This window comes from Sinocyclocheilus anshuiensis, unplaced genomic scaffold (assembly GCF_001515605.1).
Source record: "Sinocyclocheilus anshuiensis isolate Anshui unplaced genomic scaffold, SAMN03320099.WGS_v1.1 scaffold527, whole genome shotgun sequence".
NCBI classification, from domain to species: domain Eukaryota; kingdom Metazoa; phylum Chordata; class Actinopteri; order Cypriniformes; family Cyprinidae; genus Sinocyclocheilus; species Sinocyclocheilus anshuiensis.
The window spans coordinates 258,387-281,213 of NW_015548227.1; the positions used below are offsets into that span (position 1 = coordinate 258,387).

General features: G+C 34.3%; 2 protein-coding genes across 2 annotated transcripts in view; one reads left to right on the top strand and one right to left on the bottom strand.

Moving 5' to 3' along the window:
• Nucleotides 1-5,088, top strand: part of LOC107654427 (prostamide/prostaglandin F synthase-like) — a 15,260-nt gene extending 10,172 nt beyond the window's left edge. The window contains exon 7 of the mRNA XM_016441475.1: nt 4,677-5,088. Within this exon, the coding sequence (XP_016296961.1) occupies nt 4,677-4,703 (27 nt within the window). The 3' untranslated portion in view covers nt 4,704-5,088. The remainder of the gene's footprint in view (nt 1-4,676) is intronic.
• A 5,895-nt stretch (nt 5,089-10,983) lies between these two features.
• The window catches only part of LOC107654428 (membrane metallo-endopeptidase-like 1), a 28,509-nt gene continuing 16,665 nt past the window's right edge, over nt 10,984-22,827 (bottom strand). Inside the window, exons 13-24 of the mRNA XM_016441476.1 lie at nt 22,636-22,729; nt 22,328-22,456; nt 21,735-21,833; nt 20,000-20,083; nt 19,753-19,856; nt 19,598-19,656; nt 15,927-16,046; nt 15,556-15,689; nt 14,152-14,217; nt 13,966-14,061; nt 13,483-13,559; nt 10,984-12,466 (exon numbers count right to left, since the gene is read on the bottom strand). Coding sequence (XP_016296962.1) covers nt 12,367-12,466; nt 13,483-13,559; nt 13,966-14,061; nt 14,152-14,217; nt 15,556-15,689; nt 15,927-16,046; nt 19,598-19,656; nt 19,753-19,856; nt 20,000-20,083; nt 21,735-21,833; nt 22,328-22,456; nt 22,636-22,729 — 1,162 coding nt within the window. The 3' untranslated portion in view covers nt 10,984-12,366. The remainder of the gene's footprint in view (nt 12,467-13,482; nt 13,560-13,965; nt 14,062-14,151; nt 14,218-15,555; nt 15,690-15,926; nt 16,047-19,597; nt 19,657-19,752; nt 19,857-19,999; nt 20,084-21,734; nt 21,834-22,327; nt 22,457-22,635; nt 22,730-22,827) is intronic.

Consider the following 22,827-nt stretch of genomic DNA (forward strand, 5'->3'; position numbering starts at 1 on the left):
TTTTTTTTTTTTGGATACATCGCTATTTCCAAAAAAAAAAATTTGTTTCAGTTGCTGATATTTATATGGCCAAAAAGTAAGGTGAAATTCTGATAGCTTGTAATGTAAAACAGTGAGATAATCATATCAGTATATCAGAAGCTCCCAATAATATGACATTTAAATGCTTAGTTTTATGATCTATATGTTTACTCATATATGTCTATATGATACTCATGACTAACATGATTTTTAAAAAAAAAGAATAATAATACTAATAGTATAAAAGTTATTCTTACATTTACTTCATAAAAATCAGTAAAGATTTCACATCGAAAAGATGTTTACCACAAGGTGAATGTTTTTACAATTATATTAAAAGGCATTTTTTTGCTAAAAGGTATAAACTACCAATCAAACGACAGAAAGCATGTAGTAGATTATGGACAACAGTTTTTTTTTTTTTTAGCAGTTTGATCATTTAGAGGCCTTAGAAATTTGTGTATTTATGAGTAAACAAGACCTGCAGCTTTATAGGGTTAAGAGTAGAAATCTTCGGGTTTAACTGTTTCAGCCCTTATAAAAGCTTAGTAGCCATTGTATGTGTAGATGGTCAAGTCTGTGCACAAAGCAGACTTTATAGTGCACAAGTCAAATTGACCACTTTTATGGTGCTTTGTTATCATTATGCGAGCTTAACTGTCCCAGTCCTCATTTACTTGTATTATGTTGATTGCATGTAAGAAAGAAAGACGTGCGTGAGAAAATAATGACACATTTTGTTGCATGTTCCAACTGGGATTTTCCTTACATTACCTTTATTTACAAGTACAGTCATTCTAAGAAGTATTTGGACACATGCAATAGTCTAAATGTCTTTGCATTACATGACAAATGATGTATTCCTCTGGTTTTCTGGCTTGCATGCACAGGGCTCCAATAGTGTGGTTTGTTAATCACCATCTTGCAACAATTCAGAGATTACACCACATTGTTTTTCTTTTGAATGACAGAGGTCTATAAAAAAAATGACCAGTAGGGATTTGGTTTTGCTGAGATGTAGTTTAGTAGCGTAATGGAATATGAACCAAAAAAGATACTTAGAAATGTTCTGAAACATATTTGTGGACCCTCAGACAAAACATTTAATGCCGAAATGACTAAAGAATGTGGCATTTCTTCATAGAATGGTTAGTGGTTCTTCTTGTAATTTGTAAAATAAATGTCTTAGTAAACAGTAAAACAAAAGCATGTTAAAATATATATACCAGTGCTATTTAGGATCATTGATATACTGTATAGTTTTTATCATTTTAAAATTAAAGTGAAAACTGAAAATATAAGCTAAAGGTTTAGCGATTTTGTTGTTTTATTAGTTTTTTTTTATTGTTTATATTTATATACTATTTATTATTATTATTATTTTTTTAATTTAGTACTTTAAAGAAAATGAGAAATGTTGCATTGGCAACTAACTGAAATAAAATGTTTACTTTTTTATATTTTTAAAATTCTATTTTAGTTAACATTTATTTTATTTCAAGTAACAAAATTTTAGTGGTTTTAGTTTTAATTAACAATAATAACCCTGTCATTGCAACAGATTTGTAGCTTCTAATTGTTGAAAAATATAAAAAAAGTTTTTTTTTTAGCATACTAGATACTATCAGATTTGTTATACAAATCTCAAGCAAGAGATTTCCAAATCGTGTCGTATGCCATATTTTTAGCATGTTTTTTTTTCTGTGTCTATTATTGTGGTCTAATTTGTTTTACTTCATGCCGAAGTCAAAAGTCTGGTTTTAGGAAGTGTCCATTGAGTCGTACCACACCCCTAAAACTACCAAAAGACATTTAGTCCATCCAGAGAATAAACATGTCATTCAGCAGCATATCTCCGAGCAGATCGGCCCCAAGGTTTTTTTTGCACCACCTCAGGAAGGAAAGGGCCCAACAGACACAGTCAAGAGCCCAAACCCAGTGTAGTCACTGAATGACAAGAGACAGTCTCAAGGGAAATGTGATCGGAGATTGAGTAGACTTCAGACACTCTAATAAAAAAAGGTACAAAACTCTCAACTGTGGCGCTACCCTTTCAAAAGGGTAGACAAATTGTTATTACAAATTACATGACGAAAATTGTAGTTAGTAATCTGGATTGCACATATCTGACTACTTTCTGATTACTGCCATTGTGTGAATAATATGTAACCATGTAATCCATAAAGTAACTGTAATATGATTGAGCATTTTAAAACACAAAATAATCTAATTACAGGCACTTAATTTCTGGAATATGATCATGTAATCCAGATTACATGTAATCCGTTATTACCCAGCATGAACATTTTAGGTACTAATAAGTACCATTTAGGGGTAAACAAGGTGTACCTTTTAGCTTTTGTACCTTAAAGGGATAGTTCACCCAAAAATGAAAATGTGATGTTTATCTGCTTACCCCCAGGGCATCCAAGATGTAGGTGACTTTGTTTCTTCAGTAGAACACATATGATGATTTTTAACTTTAACCGTTGCAGTCTATGAGTCGTATAATGCATGGCAATGGTAACAAAATCTATAAGAGTAAAAAAAACATGCACAGACAAATCCAAATTAAACCCTGCGGCTCGTGATGACACATTGATGTCCTAAGACACGAAACGATCGGTTTGTGCCAGAAACCGAACAGTATTTATATAATTTTTTACCTCTATTATACACCACTATGTCCAACTGCTTTGGGCGCGCGCAGGCATCCGATGCGTGAGGTGTGTACGCGCTCTGGCGTAGTTTACGCAAGCGCCGGAAGTGATCTCTCGCGCGTATACGTCACTCATTGTTTACACAGTGCAGTCATTGTAGGTACGACGGCTAATCAAAATCCGCCGGACTCCGCCCCTTACCTGGACCCTTCCTTCCTTCCTTCCTGACCACTGCCCTTCACGAACCCCGCAGCACGACGAGGACACCAGATCCCCTGTTTATTTTGGACACTTGATTCCCTTTTTCTGGACACTTTATTTATTTTCTGTTGATAAACTGTGTCTGTCGTTTGCTCCTCCCGCGACAACACCCATTAATGTAAACTATGCCAGAGCGCGTACACACCTCACGCACCGGAAGCCGTGCGCGCGCACAAAGACAGTTGGACATAGTGGTGTATTAGAGGTAAAAAATGATATAAATACTGTTCGGTTTCTGGCACAAACCGATCGATGTGTCATCACAAGCCGCAGGGTTTAATTTGGATTTGTCTGTATGTTTTTTTTTTACACTCATCGATTTTGTTACCATTGCCATGCATTATAAGACAGATAGACTCCAATGGTTGGACTTAAAAATCATCAAATGGGTTCTACTGAAGAAACGAAGTCACCTACATCTTGGATGCCCTGGGGGTAAGCAGATAAACATCAAATTTTCATTTTTGAGTGAACTATCCCTTTAACCACTGATTTCTAGTCGTGTCCTCTTTTGGAAGGCCAAACCAAGTAGTTTCGCTTTCGCAACGAAACACACAGCGTCTTCACAACATGGCGGCGGCGGTGGCAGCAACTATAAAGTTACGCCTTCTTTCTTTGCGTGAACATTTGGGTGGCGTTATGCAAATCTTCCCACATCGTGACGTAGACATGTGGGGGCGTGTTAGAACGAGCCGTTTTAGGATCACATTTTCTTTTTTGGGTGAACTATCCCTTTAAGGTGCCACCCCAATGACAGCTTTGTATCTTTTTTCTTTCTTCTGAAAATGTAGCCTTGTGTAGCCAGACTTTTGATTTCAGCATGAAGTAAAACTGTCTTGAGCTGAATAACGACACTGTTTTCTCCTGTAGAGCTGCTTATAGCTGAATTAAGCATGTTTTATAATTGACAAACTTTACACTGTTATTGAACTGAACTGAACAAGCACTGAACTAAATTGAGCTGAGCAATGACACTATTGTCTTTTTAGAGCTGCTTTACAGCAGAATTTGTCTCATAATTGATGAACTGCTTGATTGATTCTGTTTATTACTGTGAAGCTGCTTTCAAACAATTTGTATTGTATAAAGCGCTATATAAATAAAGGTCACTTGATTTTCTGCACACATTTGATTCTTCACAATCCAGTTTTTTGTATTCCGCCATTAGATGAATCTCAGAATTAAACGGTTTGTCAGAAATGCATAAGATGGATATGGTGACTGTGAAATATTCTGTTAATATAATATAATAAGCAAAAAAACATAGCTGCTCCACAGCTGCTCTTTTAGAATAGATGTTGCTTTGAAGTTCAATAACAGGATGTGTCGCAGGTCTTGTTTACCCATAAAAGACCATCGGCGTCGTCTTTGAGCCACCAATGTCATTTCCTCTGGAGTGTGGGATGTGCTAGTGACTTTCACACGGCCGTAAATGCATTGACAGACTGACCTGTGAGTCTAAGTTCTACTTTGATTTTAGCTCGAAAAATTTACTTCCCTTAATAAAAGGGAAAGTTCACCCAACAAAATGTCAATTCTCGTTTCATCCCAAACCTGTGCCCTTTTCTTCCATCAAACACAAATCATTTAAAAAAAAAAAAAATGTCTGTTGTTTTCCTTTGTCCATACAATAAAAGTCAGTGAGATCCCATATTATATAATACTCAAGTCTTAATAATTCATTTTCACACCATCAACCAATTTAATGATTTTACCATTTTGTGTTTTTTACAGTGCAGTGAAGATGTTTGCACACGATAGAGGATTCATAGTTCTTCACGGATGAATGGACTGTGATTTCTGGTTATCCAGTGTTATTTTCCCACTAAACTGACTCGAATCATCTTTATATTACATGATACTTTGGTTTATATTTTAAAATATAATGCAAGAACATTTATAAGCATTTTATATGCATTGTTGAGTACTAATGCTGCTTTGATCCTCAATATCTTTGACAAATGCATTTAAATTAGTTGATCAACCATTGAAAAATAGTTTGTATTTAAAGCTTTGCATTAAAGCGAAAATATATTCTTTTATAAACGTATATTTATTATGATTTTCCAAACACGTCTAACCAAATGTGACTTGTTAATTGAAGAATGTGAATGACGTATATATTAAAACTCTCACCAAAGTATATTTGTGTTTTTAATGTATGAATGTTTAAAAAAACAACGGATGCAGAATATATTTGTTGCTTTATATAAGTTTATTTTTGAAGCTTACATATTTTCTCATATATCATAACAATATTTCAATGTTTAAGGTAGCTAAATAACATTTTGAAGCCATATATTTTAGCTTGAACAATCAGTATTGGCAGAACAATATAATTACAAGGCATTCACTGGAAAGTTATTAAAACGTATATGGTCTCAATCAAACATGGATCCCATATAATATCAAGAGCATTCTGTCAGTAAATATTAACTGAGACCTTTCAACAGTCAACATGTCTATGTACAGAATAAGACCAGCCCCAGACATATTCATATAGCAGCATCTGTGGTCATGTGGCATATTGTAATATGAGGGAGAATCTCACAAAACCTGCAAAGAACATGTCCAGGTCATATTTCAACCATTAAAAAAAAAAAATGTGTGTGTGTATACATGCATACACACACACACATATATATATATATATATATATATATATATATATATATATTTGTTAATTTATTGGCTTTAAAAATGTCATAATTAAAAAAAATGTTAATAGTCCAAAAACTGGCTTCATTTTGAACATAAAGAGAAGTTTATATTAAGTTTATGGACATATGCCACCTACCTGTACTTTTCTTCTTTTGATTTTGTGGCGAAACGTAACCTGGACATGTTTTCATGAGATACATCTTTGAACTGAAAAATAAAATGTAAAAAATAACAACAGAATCTGTAAAACTGAATTGTGAATCATTCTTGTGTCTGACAAGTTCTTGGCATTGTTCCATAATGCACTGAAGAAAGTACATCATTCCTGATTTCATAATTCTAATTAATGTAATAATATCAGCTTATTTCTAATGAAACACCTTCAAAACCAACTACACGCTGAAGACACTGAATATGCACACAAATGCTATTTTACAATTCACACTTGCCAAAGTATTTGATAGGTACTTATTTTTCCTTTAGGTCAGATTTCTTCAAGGCAGTCGTATAAACAATCACAGAGGGTGATTTTATATATTTTAATTTCACAGGATACAAAATAGCTATTTTAAAATTAGATTTGCTCAGAAGCACATCAGCAATCCTTGGCACAAATATGTCGTTCTTTAATGCGGTATAAAGAACAGGTAGTTCACATCACACCTCATTTTATTGGTTCTCAATATAACAAATGCCTCAAGGCCAGATAAAATGCACAAATAGGCGTCTGGTTGATGTATGCGTGCTATTATGAAGTTGATAGTGTTGCGTATTCATATGTAATATATTTTGCCATAATGCACCTTGATAGCATTGACGTCATTGGCAAGTAAATCAACCGAAACGATGTTCAATACTGTACATTAATGAAACATTACAATACTGCACATTTCTCTTTGTACTTTAGCTCTAGAGCATAATATATGTGCATTATTGGCTGTAGTATTGTTTCTGAATCACACTGAATTCTGTCCACGCCAGTATCTGCCCTTATAAAAGTTCAAATCTTTCCAATTTCGATTTTTAATGAAGAGGCAGAGCTGCATTTCTTGTCTGCCAGGGTGTTGCATTGGAAAATGCATGCACTAATAATTCAGGGATTATGTTTTATTTGGCATTTCATCACTATAAAACCCGTTCCGCCACCAAAGTTTTAATATTTAATTTGTTCCTAAGTTGCTTGCATTCAATATATCGCTCGCCTCGCGTGCATCAAACAGTATGTGCCATTACAGTGGTGTCGAGGTTTAGATTGGCTAGCAATGAAGCTTCAAAGGTAGATATGAACATTCAAATGATCAAAGTCTCTGTCGTGAGAGATAACAGTCATAATCAATAACCCAGGGCAAGCCAATATTGACTCCACTATAAGCTTTCAGAAAACTTGACAAAGCATTTCTTCTCCTGACATCCGTTTGATCTTTTCCATCATCTCATTCTATAATTTTTCTTCTGTCCTGTACAGCTCTTTAGTTCTGCTGTCATTACTGCTTAATCAAGATGGAAAATAACAGTCACCGGTCTTGACCGGATCTCTAATGAGGGCCGCCTCCTCTAAAGTGTCGCTTCATCCGCTACGCTCCAGCTAACACATGAACCCCTGCCGGCCCATTAGCCCACATCTCAGATCAATTTATGAAATTACGAGATATGACTGCCTAAAATCACAAACCCACTGGCTGAAAGATCCTTGAGCGAGACCTTTGCATAAGGAATCCTTTTGGTTACATATTCCCTGCTGGAAAATCATGGTTTATGTGCTTTTATAGTTAGTATAGATGGTTCATCAGCTGGGCATTGGTAGACCATCTTGGCCAGGCTGGTTAGTGTTGGTAGACCAGCAACAAGCCATGTTCTAAAAATTTAACAGTAAACTTTTTGGTGTTACATGCCACATTTATGTACAAAATGACACATTCCCTGCTGAAAAATCAAGATTTTTTAATGTGATTTTATAGTTAGTTAAAACTAGTCTAGATTATCAGCAGGACTTTGACCTGGTAGACCATCTTGGCCAGGCTGGTTATAGTTAGTAGACCAGTGAAAAACAGCTACCATGTTCTAAAAACCAACTTAACCACTTTAACGTGGTATGACCTGTTTTTTCCACCAGGTTTAAGTGAACATTTACACCAGTGATCATATAAGCAAAAAAAAAATGGTGTAGCTCAAGCTAGTCTAGATGGTTCATCAGCTGGACTTTGACCTGGTCTTTTCCTAGCTGGTTAGAGTTGGTAGACCAGTAACAAACCAGCTACCATGTTCAAAACACCAAATGAATCACTTTAACTTTGTAAAACACTATAACCTGTTTTTCCAGCAGAGTTATGTGATGTGAACTAGGGTTGGGCCGATAGACGATGCCATCGTCCATTGCCGATGGCTGATAGACATCACGATGTTGAGCCGGCATCGTGATCCACCCCCCCATACCACTGAAGAAAGTACATCATTCCTGATTTCATAATTCTAATTAATGTAATAATATCAGCTTATTTCTAATGAAACACCTTCAAAACCAACTACACGCTGAAGACACTGAATATGCACACAAATGCTATTTTACAATTCACACTTGCCAAAGTATTTGATAGGTACTTATTTTTCCTTTAGGTCAGATTTCTTCAAGGCAGTCGTATAAACAATCACAGAGGGTGATTTTATATATTTTAATTTCACAGGATACAAAATAGCTATTTTAAAATTAGATTTGCTCAGAAGCACATCAGCAATCCTTGGCACAAATATGTCGTTCTTTAATGCGGTATAAAGAACAGGTAATTCACATCACACCTCATTTTATTGGTTCTCAATATAACAAATGCCTCAAGGCCAGATAAAATGCACAAATAGGCGTCTGGTTGATGTATGCGTGCTATTATGAAGTTGATAGTGTTGCGTATTCATATGTAATATATTTTGCCATAATGCACCTTGATAGCATTGACGTCATTGGCAAGTAAATCAACCGAAACGATGTTCAATACTGTACATTAATGAAACATTACAATACTGCACATTTCTCTTTGTACTTTAGCTCTAGAGCATAATATATGTGCATTATTGGCTGTAGTATTGTTTCTGAATCACACTGAATTCTGTCCACGCCAGTATCTGCCCTTATAAAAGTTCAAATCTTTCCAATTTCGATTTTTAATGAAGAGGCAGAGCTGCATTTCTTGTCTGCCAGGGTGTTGCATTGGAAAATGCATGCACTAATAATTCAGGGATTATGTTTTATTTGGCATTTCATCACTATAAAACCCGTTCCGCCACCAAAGTTTTAATATTTAATTTGTTCCTAAGTTGCTTGCATTCAATATATCGCTCGCCTCGCGTGCATCAAACAGTATGTGCCATTACAGTGGTGTCGAGGTTTAGATTGGCTAGCAATGAAGCTTCAAAGGTAGATATGAACATTCAAATGATCAAAGTCTCTGTCGTGAGAGATAACAGTCATAATCAATAACCCAGGGCAAGCCAATATTGACTCCACTATAAGCTTTCAGAAAACTTGACAAAGCATTTCTTCTCCTGACATCCGTTTGATCTTTTCCATCATCTCATTCTATAATTTTTCTTCTGTCCTGTACAGCTCTTTAGTTCTGCTGTCATTACTGCTTAATCAAGATGGAAAATAACAGTCACCGGTCTTGACCGGATCTCTAATGAGGGCCGCCTCCTCTAAAGTGTCGCTTCATCCGCTACGCTCCAGCTAACACATGAACCCCTGCCGGCCCATTAGCCCACATCTCAGATCAATTTATGAAATTACGAGATATGACTGCCTAAAATCACAAACCCACTGGCTGAAAGATCCTTGAGCGAGACCTTTGCATAAGGAATCCTTTTGGTTACATATTCCCTGCTGGAAAATCATGGTTTATGTGCTTTTATAGTTAGTATAGATGGTTCATCAGCTGGGCATTGGTAGACCATCTTGGCCAGGCTGGTTAGTGTTGGTAGACCAGCAACAAGCCATGTTCTAAAAATTTAACAGTAAACTTTTTGGTGTTACATGCCACATTTATGTACAAAATGACACATTCCCTGCTGAAAAATCAAGATTTTTTAATGTGATTTTATAGTTAGTTAAAACTAGTCTAGATTATCAGCAGGACTTTGACCTGGTAGACCATCTTGGCCAGGCTGGTTATAGTTAGTAGACCAGTGAAAAACAGCTACCATGTTCTAAAAACCAACTTAACCACTTTAACGTGGTATGACCTGTTTTTTCCACCAGGTTTAAGTGAACATTTACACCAGTGATCATATAAGCAAAAAAAAAATGGTGTAGCTCAAGCTAGTCTAGATGGTTCATCAGCTGGACTTTGACCTGGTCTTTTCCTAGCTGGTTAGAGTTGGTAGACCAGTAACAAACCAGCTACCATGTTCAAAACACCAAATGAATCACTTTAACTTTGTAAAACACTATAACCTGTTTTTCCAGCAGAGTTATGTGATGTGAACTAGGGTTGGGCCGATAGACGATGCCATCGTCCATTGCCGATGGCTGATAGACATCACGATGTTGAGCCGGCATCGTGATCCACCCCCCCATACCCCGCAATCCGCCGCATCCCAATACCGTGTTCGGAAAGAAAATTACGTTTATACGGAACCCCTAAAGGGAAATACGAGATGGGAGGAAAATATATATTTCAATATTTTCCCTCGCAGTTATATCATTGGGTAATTATACTACATATATATTTCGGGCATCAGGGAGCCACTATTATACCTGGCATTGAAACTGCTTTTGAATGCACGATCGCTTTTTAGTTTCACTTTCACTTTCGAGATTCGTGATCGCACCTAGTCTTTTTATACTACGGAGCGGCAGTACTTACTACTTTTACAAGATTATATGTTTATCAGTGGTGCTGAGGATCTGCAAATCATTCGCCATCGTCCTCAGTCATCTCTCCTTACTCTGTTTATGTGGTAAGTGAAATTTTATGTACTGTAATGTAACAGGCAACCGTTACACCGTGTCTACACCGGACACGACAGTTGTCGTGTCGCACCACGCCGCATCAGCTAAAGTCTGTCTACACTGGACGTGACAAAGCGACCGTTGAAAATCATTTGAAATTTGTGTCAGCACGTCATAAATAGAACGCGGCAGCTGTTTACTGTTGGGATTTGTCGCGTCGCGCTGCGCCGCATCCAGTGTAGACAGCATCACTGATTATAATGAGTTCTATACACTGATCTATATATAATGAATCTATTATAGATCAGTGGATCTATAGTATTTTGCCGCGCCGCTCGCGTCCGCTGTTGACACGGTGTTAGGAATCGTTATTTGTTTTCCATGCCTTATAAGGATTCACGCTTCGGGCACACCCCCTAACTCCCCCCGCCCACGCCAATGTCATCGTCCATCGCCATCTACAGTTTCACTGTAGACATCGTCCGATGCCAATTTTGTAGACATCGCCCAAGCCTAACGTGAACATTTACACCAATGACCATAAGCAAACAAAAAAATGGTTGTAGAGTATTAAAACTAATTTGTGAACAAATATTGATTACAAAATGTGTTGCTTCAGAAAATGATCTTGATCTGATAAAAAACAAATACAAATTCTATTTCTGTATCTTAATGCTTTAACTATGTTTTTAAGAATCCCGAATAAAAACCAAACCAGGAGGATTGAATAGTTAAAGATCCCTCAGTTTTAATACAACATGTCTCTCTAGATCCGATTCTTGCCCCTAAACATGCTAAAACATTGTGTTAACATTCGCAATGAACAGAAATGCTCCCTGGCAGAACGAACAGCTTGTATGAAACAAACAAACAGTCTGAGTGACCCGTTGCATCTAATTCATTCCCGTATTGCAGCGGCTTCCTGCCATTATCTGCTGGCTTTAACAGAAGTCTGTCACGTAATTGCAAGGCAGCCATGAATCGGGGCTATTTATGGACAAAAACACACAAAGCCTGAAGCGATATGGTTTTAACAGTCTTAAGGTTGTCATGTAATTGTCAACACGGGCCCTTTTACATAACGCTAAGCCCTCGATTTTAAAGAATGACAGATTCTCGTAGCTCGCACATATACATTAGGATTTTTTTGGGAAAACAGCGCTCAATAGGACTCCAGCTTTTGCCTCTTTCCGCTGCATGCTTTAGAAAAGAAAAGAATAATTTCTTATAGCATAATCAAAATATTTTAAGGCTGCTTATTATGAAACGAAACATGATGCCTTGACTGGTTTCTATTCAAACCACAATCTCTATTGGCTTCCAAGCCTCCAGTTGTTAGCTGTTTTTGGGGTCGCTTAAGCAAAACGGATATATTCTTGGAGAGCCGACAGAATGGAAAGCCAACCGAGGGATTTATCCATTTACATAATCTGGAAAAATCTGATGTCAATAAGCCCTCCCGTTACAATGAACTATTGTGTTTACACATGTTTTTCAACGACAAAATTAATAATGTGTCAAAAGAAACCTGTAAATATTCAAACAGGACCTACAGATAATGAAAAAGCATGCCTCTTTTTCAGAAAAGCAACACCCTCACTGTGCACGTTCACGACGCCTGCACTCGTTGGTTATATGTGCGCATTTGAAAGTTCACAGTAGACATCTATGCAGTCACACATGTAGGTGTCTAACACCTTTGTCGTGTCTGTCATATCAGACTAACAGACAGGCAGCTGCCACAGCACAACATAATATGATCCAAGCTCTCCTAACCGCTACCTGGTTCGTATAATATACACAGACTCCCGTAACTTCACCGGCAGGTTACCACACTCGACATTTCTCTTCGGGGTTCATGGGAGTTCCTCGTGCACAATGAAATGCTTCAGAAAATGCCTCAAAGTTCTGGAGGGACCCTAGAACCCTGTTAAAAACAAAATAACATGGCACTCAATCAATTATAAAACACCTACAGCGGACCTAAAAACTATTTAGACACTAAAAAATGTCTGAATGTCTTATTAAATAAAAGAACGTGCTGCAGGATTTATTCTCTTCACTTTTTTTTCAGAATTTTTGCTCACTGACTATGAAAAAGCCGTGTTTTGTTCAAAAATATTGTAATAAAATATATGTATTACATATTATTCACATATCTATTAAAAATTGGTTAAGGAAAAAAAGTTGCTTTGTATATGTATAATATACAGTACACTACCCTTCGAAAGTTTGGGGTCAGTAACATTTTTTTGAAAGAAATGAATACTTGCATTCAGCAAGGACGCATTCAACTGATCAAAAGTGACAGTACAGACAATTAAAATGTTACAAAATATTTGTATTTAAATAAATGCTGTTCTTTTGTACCTTATATTCAGCAAATAATCTAGAGAAAACTGTTAAGCAGCAAAATACATGAAGCAGCACAACAGTTTTCAATACTGATAATAATCAGAAATGTTTCTTGAGCAGCAAAATAGCATATTAGAATGGTTTCTGAAGATCATGTGACACTGAAGACTGGAGTAATGATGCTGAAAATTCAGCTTTGCATCATGGGAATAAATTATATTTTAAAATATATTCAAATAGAAAACTGTAATTTTAAATTGGAATAATATTTTACAATATTACTGTTTTTACTGTATTTTGAACAAATAAATGCACCCTTGGTGAGCATAAGTGACTTATTTTAAAAACATTAAAAACATTTAAAAAAAAAAATCTTACAGACCCCAAACTTTTAAACAATAGTTTTAAGATTCCAATTCAATGCCAAGTAATTTTTGCTTATCCTACTTTTTTGTTTTGTTTGTTTTTGCTTGATTTTTCCAAGTGTGTTTAATAGCTTGTGCTAACCATGTTATCTAATGCACTGCCATGCTTATGTATGACTTAGATTTTCATCTTTAATTCACAAATCTCGCAGAAAGATCTTGCCTGTATTCCAGAGGGCTGTGTGGGTCAGTTTTGATGGACTGAATGGCGTACTCAGGGCGACAGGCACCACACCAGACCTACAGAAAGCATGAGACATTTTTATATTCAATAAAAATAACCCAATAACAAATGAACACATTTTAACATGGAGTTTAAACATTGTCTGACCTAACTTGCATTTTATGCTTGAATGTCATTTGCAGAACAGATTTTCTGTTGAGATTCTTTATATTAACACATATTTTGAAATGTGCCCGTCCAAATAATGACATTTCAAATCCAAGTCCTTCAAAGCAGCACTCATCCCATCGGATGGCATGATTCAATCACTGATTTCATGCCTTAAGCACATATTAGAGGTTAAGCAGCACCTGTATCTTTTAAGCAGTGTCAGTTTAATTTGATACGCTCCTTGTGAGACTGACCTTGCATGGGCATCAAGGTGAGCACATGCAGGCGTCCTAAAGTGGATGTCATTCATACCTGGGCAAAGTTTAGAAAGAAGAGCTGTTTGTGATCCATTTCCAGTCCGGGAAGACGTGGCTCCTCGCCCTCCCTCTCCACCCACTTCATATACGCCTAATGTCACACACACAACAACAAGAATTTTAAGATGTAAGCACTTCTCACTGTGTTTCTAGTTGTTTATAGGGATTTAATTCTACAAACCTTATATGCTTGACGAACGCCACCGTTGTCGGCAATATTCTCTCCTAGTGTTGTGATGCCACTGACCTGCAACAACATTAGTGTAACAATGTTCAGTGTTACTTAAATATTACTTATATCATATTATAGTATTTACTAATATTTTAAATCAGCTTTTAATTTGATATTTTCAGTGTTCTTTTTTTAATTTTTAGGAATTCTTGTACTCTGTTGTTTTTATTAGTTTTATATTATATATATATATATAATACTGTGTATATATATATATATATATATATATAAAATCATTTGTTTTTTATTTTAGTTTTTAGTAATTTTAGTACTTCAACTTAAATTTGTTTTTTTGTTTTTTAAGTTTGTTTTTCATCTAATATTTATATTTTCTTTTATTTCAACTTTATTTTGATTAACAAAACTAAGTTTACAATAACAGCACTGTTTTTATAGTCTTTATTTGTTTTTATTTTTTTAGGAGGAATAAAAAAGATTTGTTTACGGACTGAGCTATAAAATGAACACTGCAAAAAATGATTTTCTTACTTAGTATTTTTGTCTTGTTTTCTAGTATAAATACCTAAACATTCTTTAATTAAGATTAAAAAAAAATATCTGTCAATGGGGCATGAAAGAAAAACTTATTTTCCCTTTGAATTAAGATTAAGATTTGTATTACCCCTTTGGCAGATATTTTTTCTTAAGCAAAACAAACAAAATTTGTATACATTTTTTCAGAAAACAAGACTCAATATTTTATGTCATATTACTTCTCAAGTAAATGTATCTTTATGTAGGAATGTTTAGTTATTTATACTAGAAAACAAGACAAAAATACAAAGTAAGAAAATAATTTTTTAGAGTGAATGTGTATATTATAGTTGGATATTAGAAGAATTGATAGACTTTGATGCTGTGGCAAATCTGAATACAGTTTAAGACATTGCTGCCATATTTTATGAAAGTCAGTAAAAGTATTTAAACATCCTTAAAAGAAGCAAAATTCAGAGAATGCAGTGAATACATTTACCATATTTACAAAAAAATCAATAAATATAGCACAAAAAAATGCTAGTGGGGTAAGCGAATATGACTACTAAATAACGAGTCATTTTCAATGTTTGTAAAAACATTTTAATCTAAACATTTCGGTCTAGTTTTAAAATCCATTCATTTTTAGTGGCTAAAAAAAATTATATTAGTTTCAAGAATTTATACCAAGGATTTTTGCTTGACCAACCAGCAGATATATATATTTTTTTATTTAAGGGCAGTGGAAATGCTTAGATTGGACCCAAAGCATGCACGTACTACAAGTACTGGAAGTACAAACCATATATTTGTTATTTGTTCATTTTTAAAAGTTCATATACAGATTCTTTCCATCCTACTGAGTGAAGTTCAGCTTACATTTTGGCCTCCTGCAAGTTTCCAGCTGAATTTGCCGTACTGCTCCACCATGCATTTAGATTGATCCTCAAAGCGCTCAGCAGAGGAGTTGCTCCACCAGTTGTTCATGTTCCCATCCTTGTCAAAATTGCGGCCTGTGAAAATAAATATTTCATTTTTTGGATCACAGTCATATTTTAAACAGACAAGCTTTGTGGTTGCTCTTTTGCACGGAGGTTTGGTCAAATGAAGAACAATTTATCCTTGATATTTAAAACCCATCCTTTAGCGCAGAGTTTAATACATCACACATAAACAAGATTATCAACACTGTTTATTCAGCCACAGCTAACTGATAATTGGTACAATCCATCAGATGAGATGTATATTACCATGATCGTCAAATCCATGAGTGATTTCATGTCCTATAACCATCCCAATTCCACCAAAGTTTAAAGCTTGCAGCTGTTTTTCACTGAAGAACGGAGGCTGGAGGATGCCAGCAGGAAACACTGAAAGAAAGATGGATGCATAGAAAGAGATGAAATTCAGCATAATGCCTGGGTAATTGACCAGGAAATGCGTTTTTGAGATACTAATTGAGTGACATGAGAAAACAACTCATTTTAACAGTAAGTGTTAACTTTGGATACTTTTATGTCATATTTTTCATTAAAACTAACAGGTTTCAACTTTTTTTTCTCAGAATTATTCTGAAGGTCACATTAAAATTGTGTTTTGTTTTTTGTTTTTTAACCACGACTAGATTTACCCTTGTCCTAGACACAAACTTTCAAAATACTATATTTGATGTTAAAAAAATGATGCTTTAAATATGACAATTTATCATTATATATTTATATTATTTATATTTATTATATATATATATATATATATATACACACACACACATTTATATTTAATGCATGATTTATTATATATGCATGTATGAATTCTGATTATATATATTTTATAGATTTTTATATTTCATTATTGTGTAAAAATTATTTAAAGCAGTTACCAGTGCTGAGTTGTGGCATCAACCAACAATTTTGTTCCTAATAATGTTAGTTTCAAAGGTTAGCTACTTTTTTAACAATAAGAACGCAAATGTCAACAATGTGGTACATGAGACATGTTAGAAGAAAACACAAAAATGGAGGTAAATATTACTAAATATTTTTACCCTGCATCATTTTCAATCAAGCCATGCAAACGTTCAGTCAAACTGTGCAAAACGTGTTATAATATAATATAAATGTGTGCATTTAAAGATTAGGGATTTGCAATATCGACCAAAAATGATATCTCAATATAATTTAGTAAACAGTAGGTGGCGGCAAGTGCCTGTAAGGAGTGATTAATTGAATCATTCATTCAAATGATTCTTCAAATGGCTGATTCATTAAGAAACAAAGCAAGTGACTGTCTTTATAAATGGATCATTGATTCATTGACTCAAATGATTAGTTCAAAAACAGATGTGAATGAAACAATGCAGTATTTCTCTGAGAAGCGCAAATGTTCTGCTCCAGCTTTGGAGCTTTTTTTGTTGGCGAAACAGGAAAAAAAGCAGACAATATTGTGTCTAAAATGTAACTCACTCAATATTAACTTCTTGTTTACTTGCTTTTGTTGAGCTATTGTATAAAATCAATATCACATTCACTAATGTGCTGATATTTGGGAAGACGGCACTCTTGCTTGTGTCATATTACTAAACTATATAATTTCTTATAAATATTAAAAAAAAACATACAGGGGTATTTTTTGCTTTCATAACTTGAATTATAGTTGGCATTCTGATTGCATTCAAATAGGCTTTATCATGCAGTGAATGCTTTTGGATGCTCAAGACGTAATTTGTAATAAATTTGTAACGTAATTTGTTTTTTGCAAAGCGAGTGACATACTCCATAATGTCAAATCGCACATCGTTAAAACAACAATTACAGTATTACCGTAGACGATAATCGCACACCCCTAGGATACATTCTAGCTATAAAATTACCCGTAACAAGACAAAGGAGTTTTCATGTTTAAATGTTTAAGATGTCATTTCCATCACAGTGTGAATGGTCATTTGAGATCTTTAACTAGTTCAGAAAAATGACAGTTCAGACAAAAATTCAAAAGATAGTGGAATTCATGTTATCAGATACTAAAAAGAGTCTTTTAAAGAGTCTCCACAAGACTCTAAAGTGCCCGTAGTTGAAGAAACGCTTAATAATGTGATGGTAATGGTGTATACTAGAGCGCAGAAGCTATATTAGAAGGACAGAAACGTCTCTGCTGTGTATCGTCCTCCAGCTATAGCAGAGCTAGAAATGACACTGTGCCGGCAATTACAGCTGCCGCTCTTGTCTCTCAAATGGCAATTCAGCTTGAAGTGTTTCCCGGATTGTCCAGGAACATTAAAATGTGCAATCTAAGAGTAATTATGTGGAAATTTCTCCTGCTGAAAATCTGCATAATCACTTGGCTTTTGTAATCTCTGTATTAACCCAGCCTGAGTAGCGTGCACTCGGCGTCCGCAGTCCATCTCTGGAAGCACAAGCTTTGTGGGCAGTGGAGCTTGAAACTAGCTTTGTTTAATCTACAAGAGAAAAGCACTACAGGCATTAGAGCCATTATGACAATGGGCTGAAAAAGCGTTCATACTGAGAGCCCTCAACAGCTTAGGAGAAATCTGACCAGAACAAATACTTCACAGAAGACCCCCGTTTGGACAACGCTGCTGTTTTTAGTTTGCGGTTGTGGAAGATCCATTTAGGCCACTGTGAATCTCAATGCTGGACTAGACTGGTCTGTGCTGGTCTAGCTAGTGGACCTGGAAAGGCTCTTTTCTGTAGATATACAGGAAGGATTTCTTAAGTGGAACTATAATAGTGTGCGTTCAATGTTTTGTATGATTTTCATGTTTTTTTTTACTAAATTGTCCATTTGTGGTAAATTGATGAAAGAAAATTATTTATATTATAGAATACAGAATAGATTATATTATAGAATAAAATATTATTTCTTACTAAATGTCTGTGAACTTACTAGTCTGGTTTCGTTTGTGCAAGTACAATGCGTTTTTATTTTTTTATGCATTTCATTTTTTTTTTATTATTATTATATATTATATAATGTCGTATATTATGTTAAAGAATAGGATATTATTTCTGACCTTATGGCTGTGAACTTACCAGTCCGGTTTTTGTTGTGTTAAACACATTATTTTTGTAATTTGTTTGATTTTTTACATTTATTATTAATGTATTATTATATATTGCATAATATTCTATATTATATTATACAATACAATATTATTTCTGCCTTTCTAACTTACCAATCTGTGTTCTGTTGTGAGAGTTAAACACAGTTTTATTTTTGCAATTTATTTAACTTTTACATTTATTATCAATTGATTGTTATATATTATGTAATATTCTATATTATATTACAGAACAGAATATTCCTGCTGATTATATGTCTGTGAACTTACCAATCTAGTTGCTGTTGTGAGAGTTAAACATTTTTATTTTTTAACTTTTTACATTTTTACAATTTTACATTTATTATAAATTTGTTTTTATTATATGTTATATAATATTCTATATTATTCAATAGAATATTATGTCTGTCTATATGGCTGTGAGCTTAGAAATATGGTTTCTGCTGTGAGAGTTAAACACATTTTTATTTTTGTTATTTATTTCATTTTTAAATGTATTATTAATTTATTATATGTTATAGAATATTGTATATTATATTATATAATAGAATATTATTTTTGACTATATGGCTGTGAGCTTACCAGTCTCCTTTCTGTTGTGAGATTTAAGCACATTTTTATTTTTGTAATTTATTTAATTTGAAAATGTATTATTCATTTATTATCATATTATACAATTGAATATAATTTTTTATTATATGGCTATGAATTTACCAATCCAGTTTCTGTTGTGCGAGTAGAATGCTTTTTTTGTTTGTTTATTATTATATATAATATAATATTCTATATTATGTTTTATTATATTATGTAATATTATTTCTGACTTTATTGCTATGAATTTACCAATCTGGTTTCTGTTGTGTGAATAGAAAGCGTTGACCACAGCCGCACCAATAATCCACCTAAAACATTCACAGAGACAAAGAGAATAACTTAGTGACGGGTCACGAGAGAGAAAAAAAAACTCATTCTAGCATTCATTTATTTATGTTTCGTACATGTCAGGATCCACGGGCTCCCTCAGCTTTTTATGACCTTTCTGGGCAGAGGCTGCCAGGTTTTCCAGAATGTTCTCAAAATAGTTCTCCTCACTGAAATTCAGCTGTGAGCAGACAGAGAGAGACAGATAACCACACAGAAGCATTTCTGTCCAAGCTACCATCATTCATGTATTCAAGTCAATGAGATATTAGTTGGTTTGGATGGTCATTTCTTTAGAGGTCAAAGTTCTCTGAGTTTCCATACATGTGTGTATTCCTCGTCCAGTTTCTTATTTTCCTCTTCGAGGATGTGGTCGGGATAACCGATCTGTTCTGATATTGCCATGGCCTGCAAATCATGGAAAACAGACGTTTGGAAAGAGAGAACAACTTGTAGATAGTAGGAGCAATTAATAATAATAATAATAATAATACATTTACGTTTAGTCATTTAGCAGACGCTTTTATCCAAAGCGACATACAAATGAGGACAATGGAAGCAATCAAAATCAACAAAAGAGCAATGATACGCAAGTGCTATAACAAGTCTCCGTTAGCTTAACGCAGTACACGTAGCAAGGTTTTTTTAAATAATATAATAAATGAAAAGAAAACAGATAGAATAGAAAAAGAATAGAGCAAGCTAGTGTTAGAGGTCTTTTTTTGCTTTTGTTAATTGTATAATAAATGAAAAGAAAACAGATAGAATACAAAAAATTAGATCAAATAATTAGATTAAAATTAGAAATTAGATCCGTTAATTCACTACCGGTTTTCAAAGCTGTGTTAAAAGCACATCTTTTAAAGACTAATGAGGAGTTGTTGTGATGCAGGTTTAGTTATTCTAAATTGTGCCTATGTTGTTATGTGATTTGTGTTGTTATTTGAGACTATGCTTGTTTTTATGTAATTTTATTGTGAAGCACTTTGGGCAACCTGGTGTTGTATTAAACTGTGCTATATAAATAAATAAACAAACAAACAAAAAGCAGCAAATGAATAGAGTGCAAGTCTAAAAGGGACAAGTGTTTTTTTTTAAAGAATAGAATTAGAATAGATGATTAATAATAATAATAATAATAAACTTTATTGTTTAAATAACACCTTTCATACAAGAAATTCAGCTTAAAGTGCTTTACAACAAAAACAAATAAAAATACCTTAATTAATATAACATAGTATTAAATATGAAACCCAGATTATAATGATAATAAAACTGATGTTTTAAACTGATGTATGTGAGGGAACTGCAGAGGAGTTGTGAGTTGATAATTATGCTAATAATTAATGAAATCATAAAAAATAAAATGTAATAAATAATTATTTTATATCAGTAAATATTTGTATCAAAATAAAAATCTAAAATTTCTTATATTCACCACTGGGTTTTTATAGAATCGAGAAGTTTATAAAAATTTATAATTATTCAAATTAGCATATATATATATATTTTATTTTTATTTTATTATTTTTTTTATATATACTTCCGTGTCATGTGTCCATTAACCAACATCAGAGAGCCATGAAAATATGAATATAAATTGAAATATTAACTTAAAATTTCAGAGGGTACTTCAAGTAAATATTTTAGGTCAAAGGTGTTCAGCTGACAAAAAAGAAGGGAAAACCCTAGGATAAAGGAATAAACTCCAGAAATAATAGTACTTCATCACACTCTAAAAAACAATTCTGAAATTCTGAGATTTTGCCATTTCAACTTATTTTTAGTTTAATTATTTTTTGTAGACATAACAAATTTTTTATAAATTGTCCAGACAACATGAAAATGTAAGTTTATTGGCCCTCAACTAATCTGAAAGTTGAATGAACTATAACTGTTGTTTCAACTCAAAAGCGCATGTTGAAACAACTGCATCACACTGGGAAAAAAAATTAAGATAACAAAAAATTCTAAGGCAGCAGGCTAACAAAGTTTTTTAAGTTGACTCAACAAATAGTTTTTTACAGTGCTGGAGTTATGGCCATTAATAGCATCTGACCTTCTCCCTGGCTTTTTCCTTGGACCGTTCATCCATCCAGCTCAGTTCTTCCAAAGTTTCCACATAAGCTTCCTGAATCTTTTTGATGAGTTCATGCACCTGAACAACAGTGCAGAGACACATTTAAAGTCAACATTACAACACTTTTTAAACTCGTTATCATATAGTTGAAATAGCTGTTTGCCTATTGGTTATATAGTTGGCAAATCATGAAATTATATGTGACGTCTGCTGAAAAGGAAAGTTGTTTTGATGAAATGATGAAGACAAACCTATTTATTTCTTCAGAATAATATGCATGGATAAATCATACACAATAAGGCCAGAATTAAGAACATAAAAAGGTGCATTTTGATTGCTATTGTTATTTGACTGTCCTAGAAAAACTATATAAAGTTTTATATATGCCATGCAGAGTTATATAAAATCATTTAGGATCATTCATCCTGACTTATACGGAGTTGAATTACTGTCAAATAGCTGAAATCATCATCAGAACCGATAATAGCCAATTACATGAAGTTTTGAGGGAGGATGTTCCTGTTTTGTCTAGTGGTGTGTTTTTGCAGGCCAGTTTGGTGTTTTAGTCTTACCATGCGTTTGCTGTTTCCAGAGAAGGTCTCCCGGACGTACAGGGCCCCGACGGCGTTCTCCATGTTGCCCTGGACATAACGGACACAGTCTCTCCACCTGGCCTCCTCTACTGTAGTGCCATGCAAAGCCTGAGGGAAACATCCCAAAGAAAAATGGGACCAAAACAAGGTTGAGAAACCCCTATATTAAACATAAATATAACCTAGTGGACTAAAACAGTAACAGACCACCAAAACGCAGTTTTTAAAGCAGTGTTAAATGCCACGAGAGCTCTCCTGTGTTTGTGTTTGTTCAGAGTGAGGCTGACCTTTCTGTAGTGCGCTCTCACGTCTTTGAAGCGCCGGCTCATACTGCTGACCCTCTCCATGACGAGCATCCACGCCAGATAGTTCTGCAGAGTCCTGCAGAGATCACATGTGTGCGGATCATTTAATGCCATGCAGCAAGATATACTATGCAACTTGTACATTTTTATATTTACATTATTTTAATTTACACA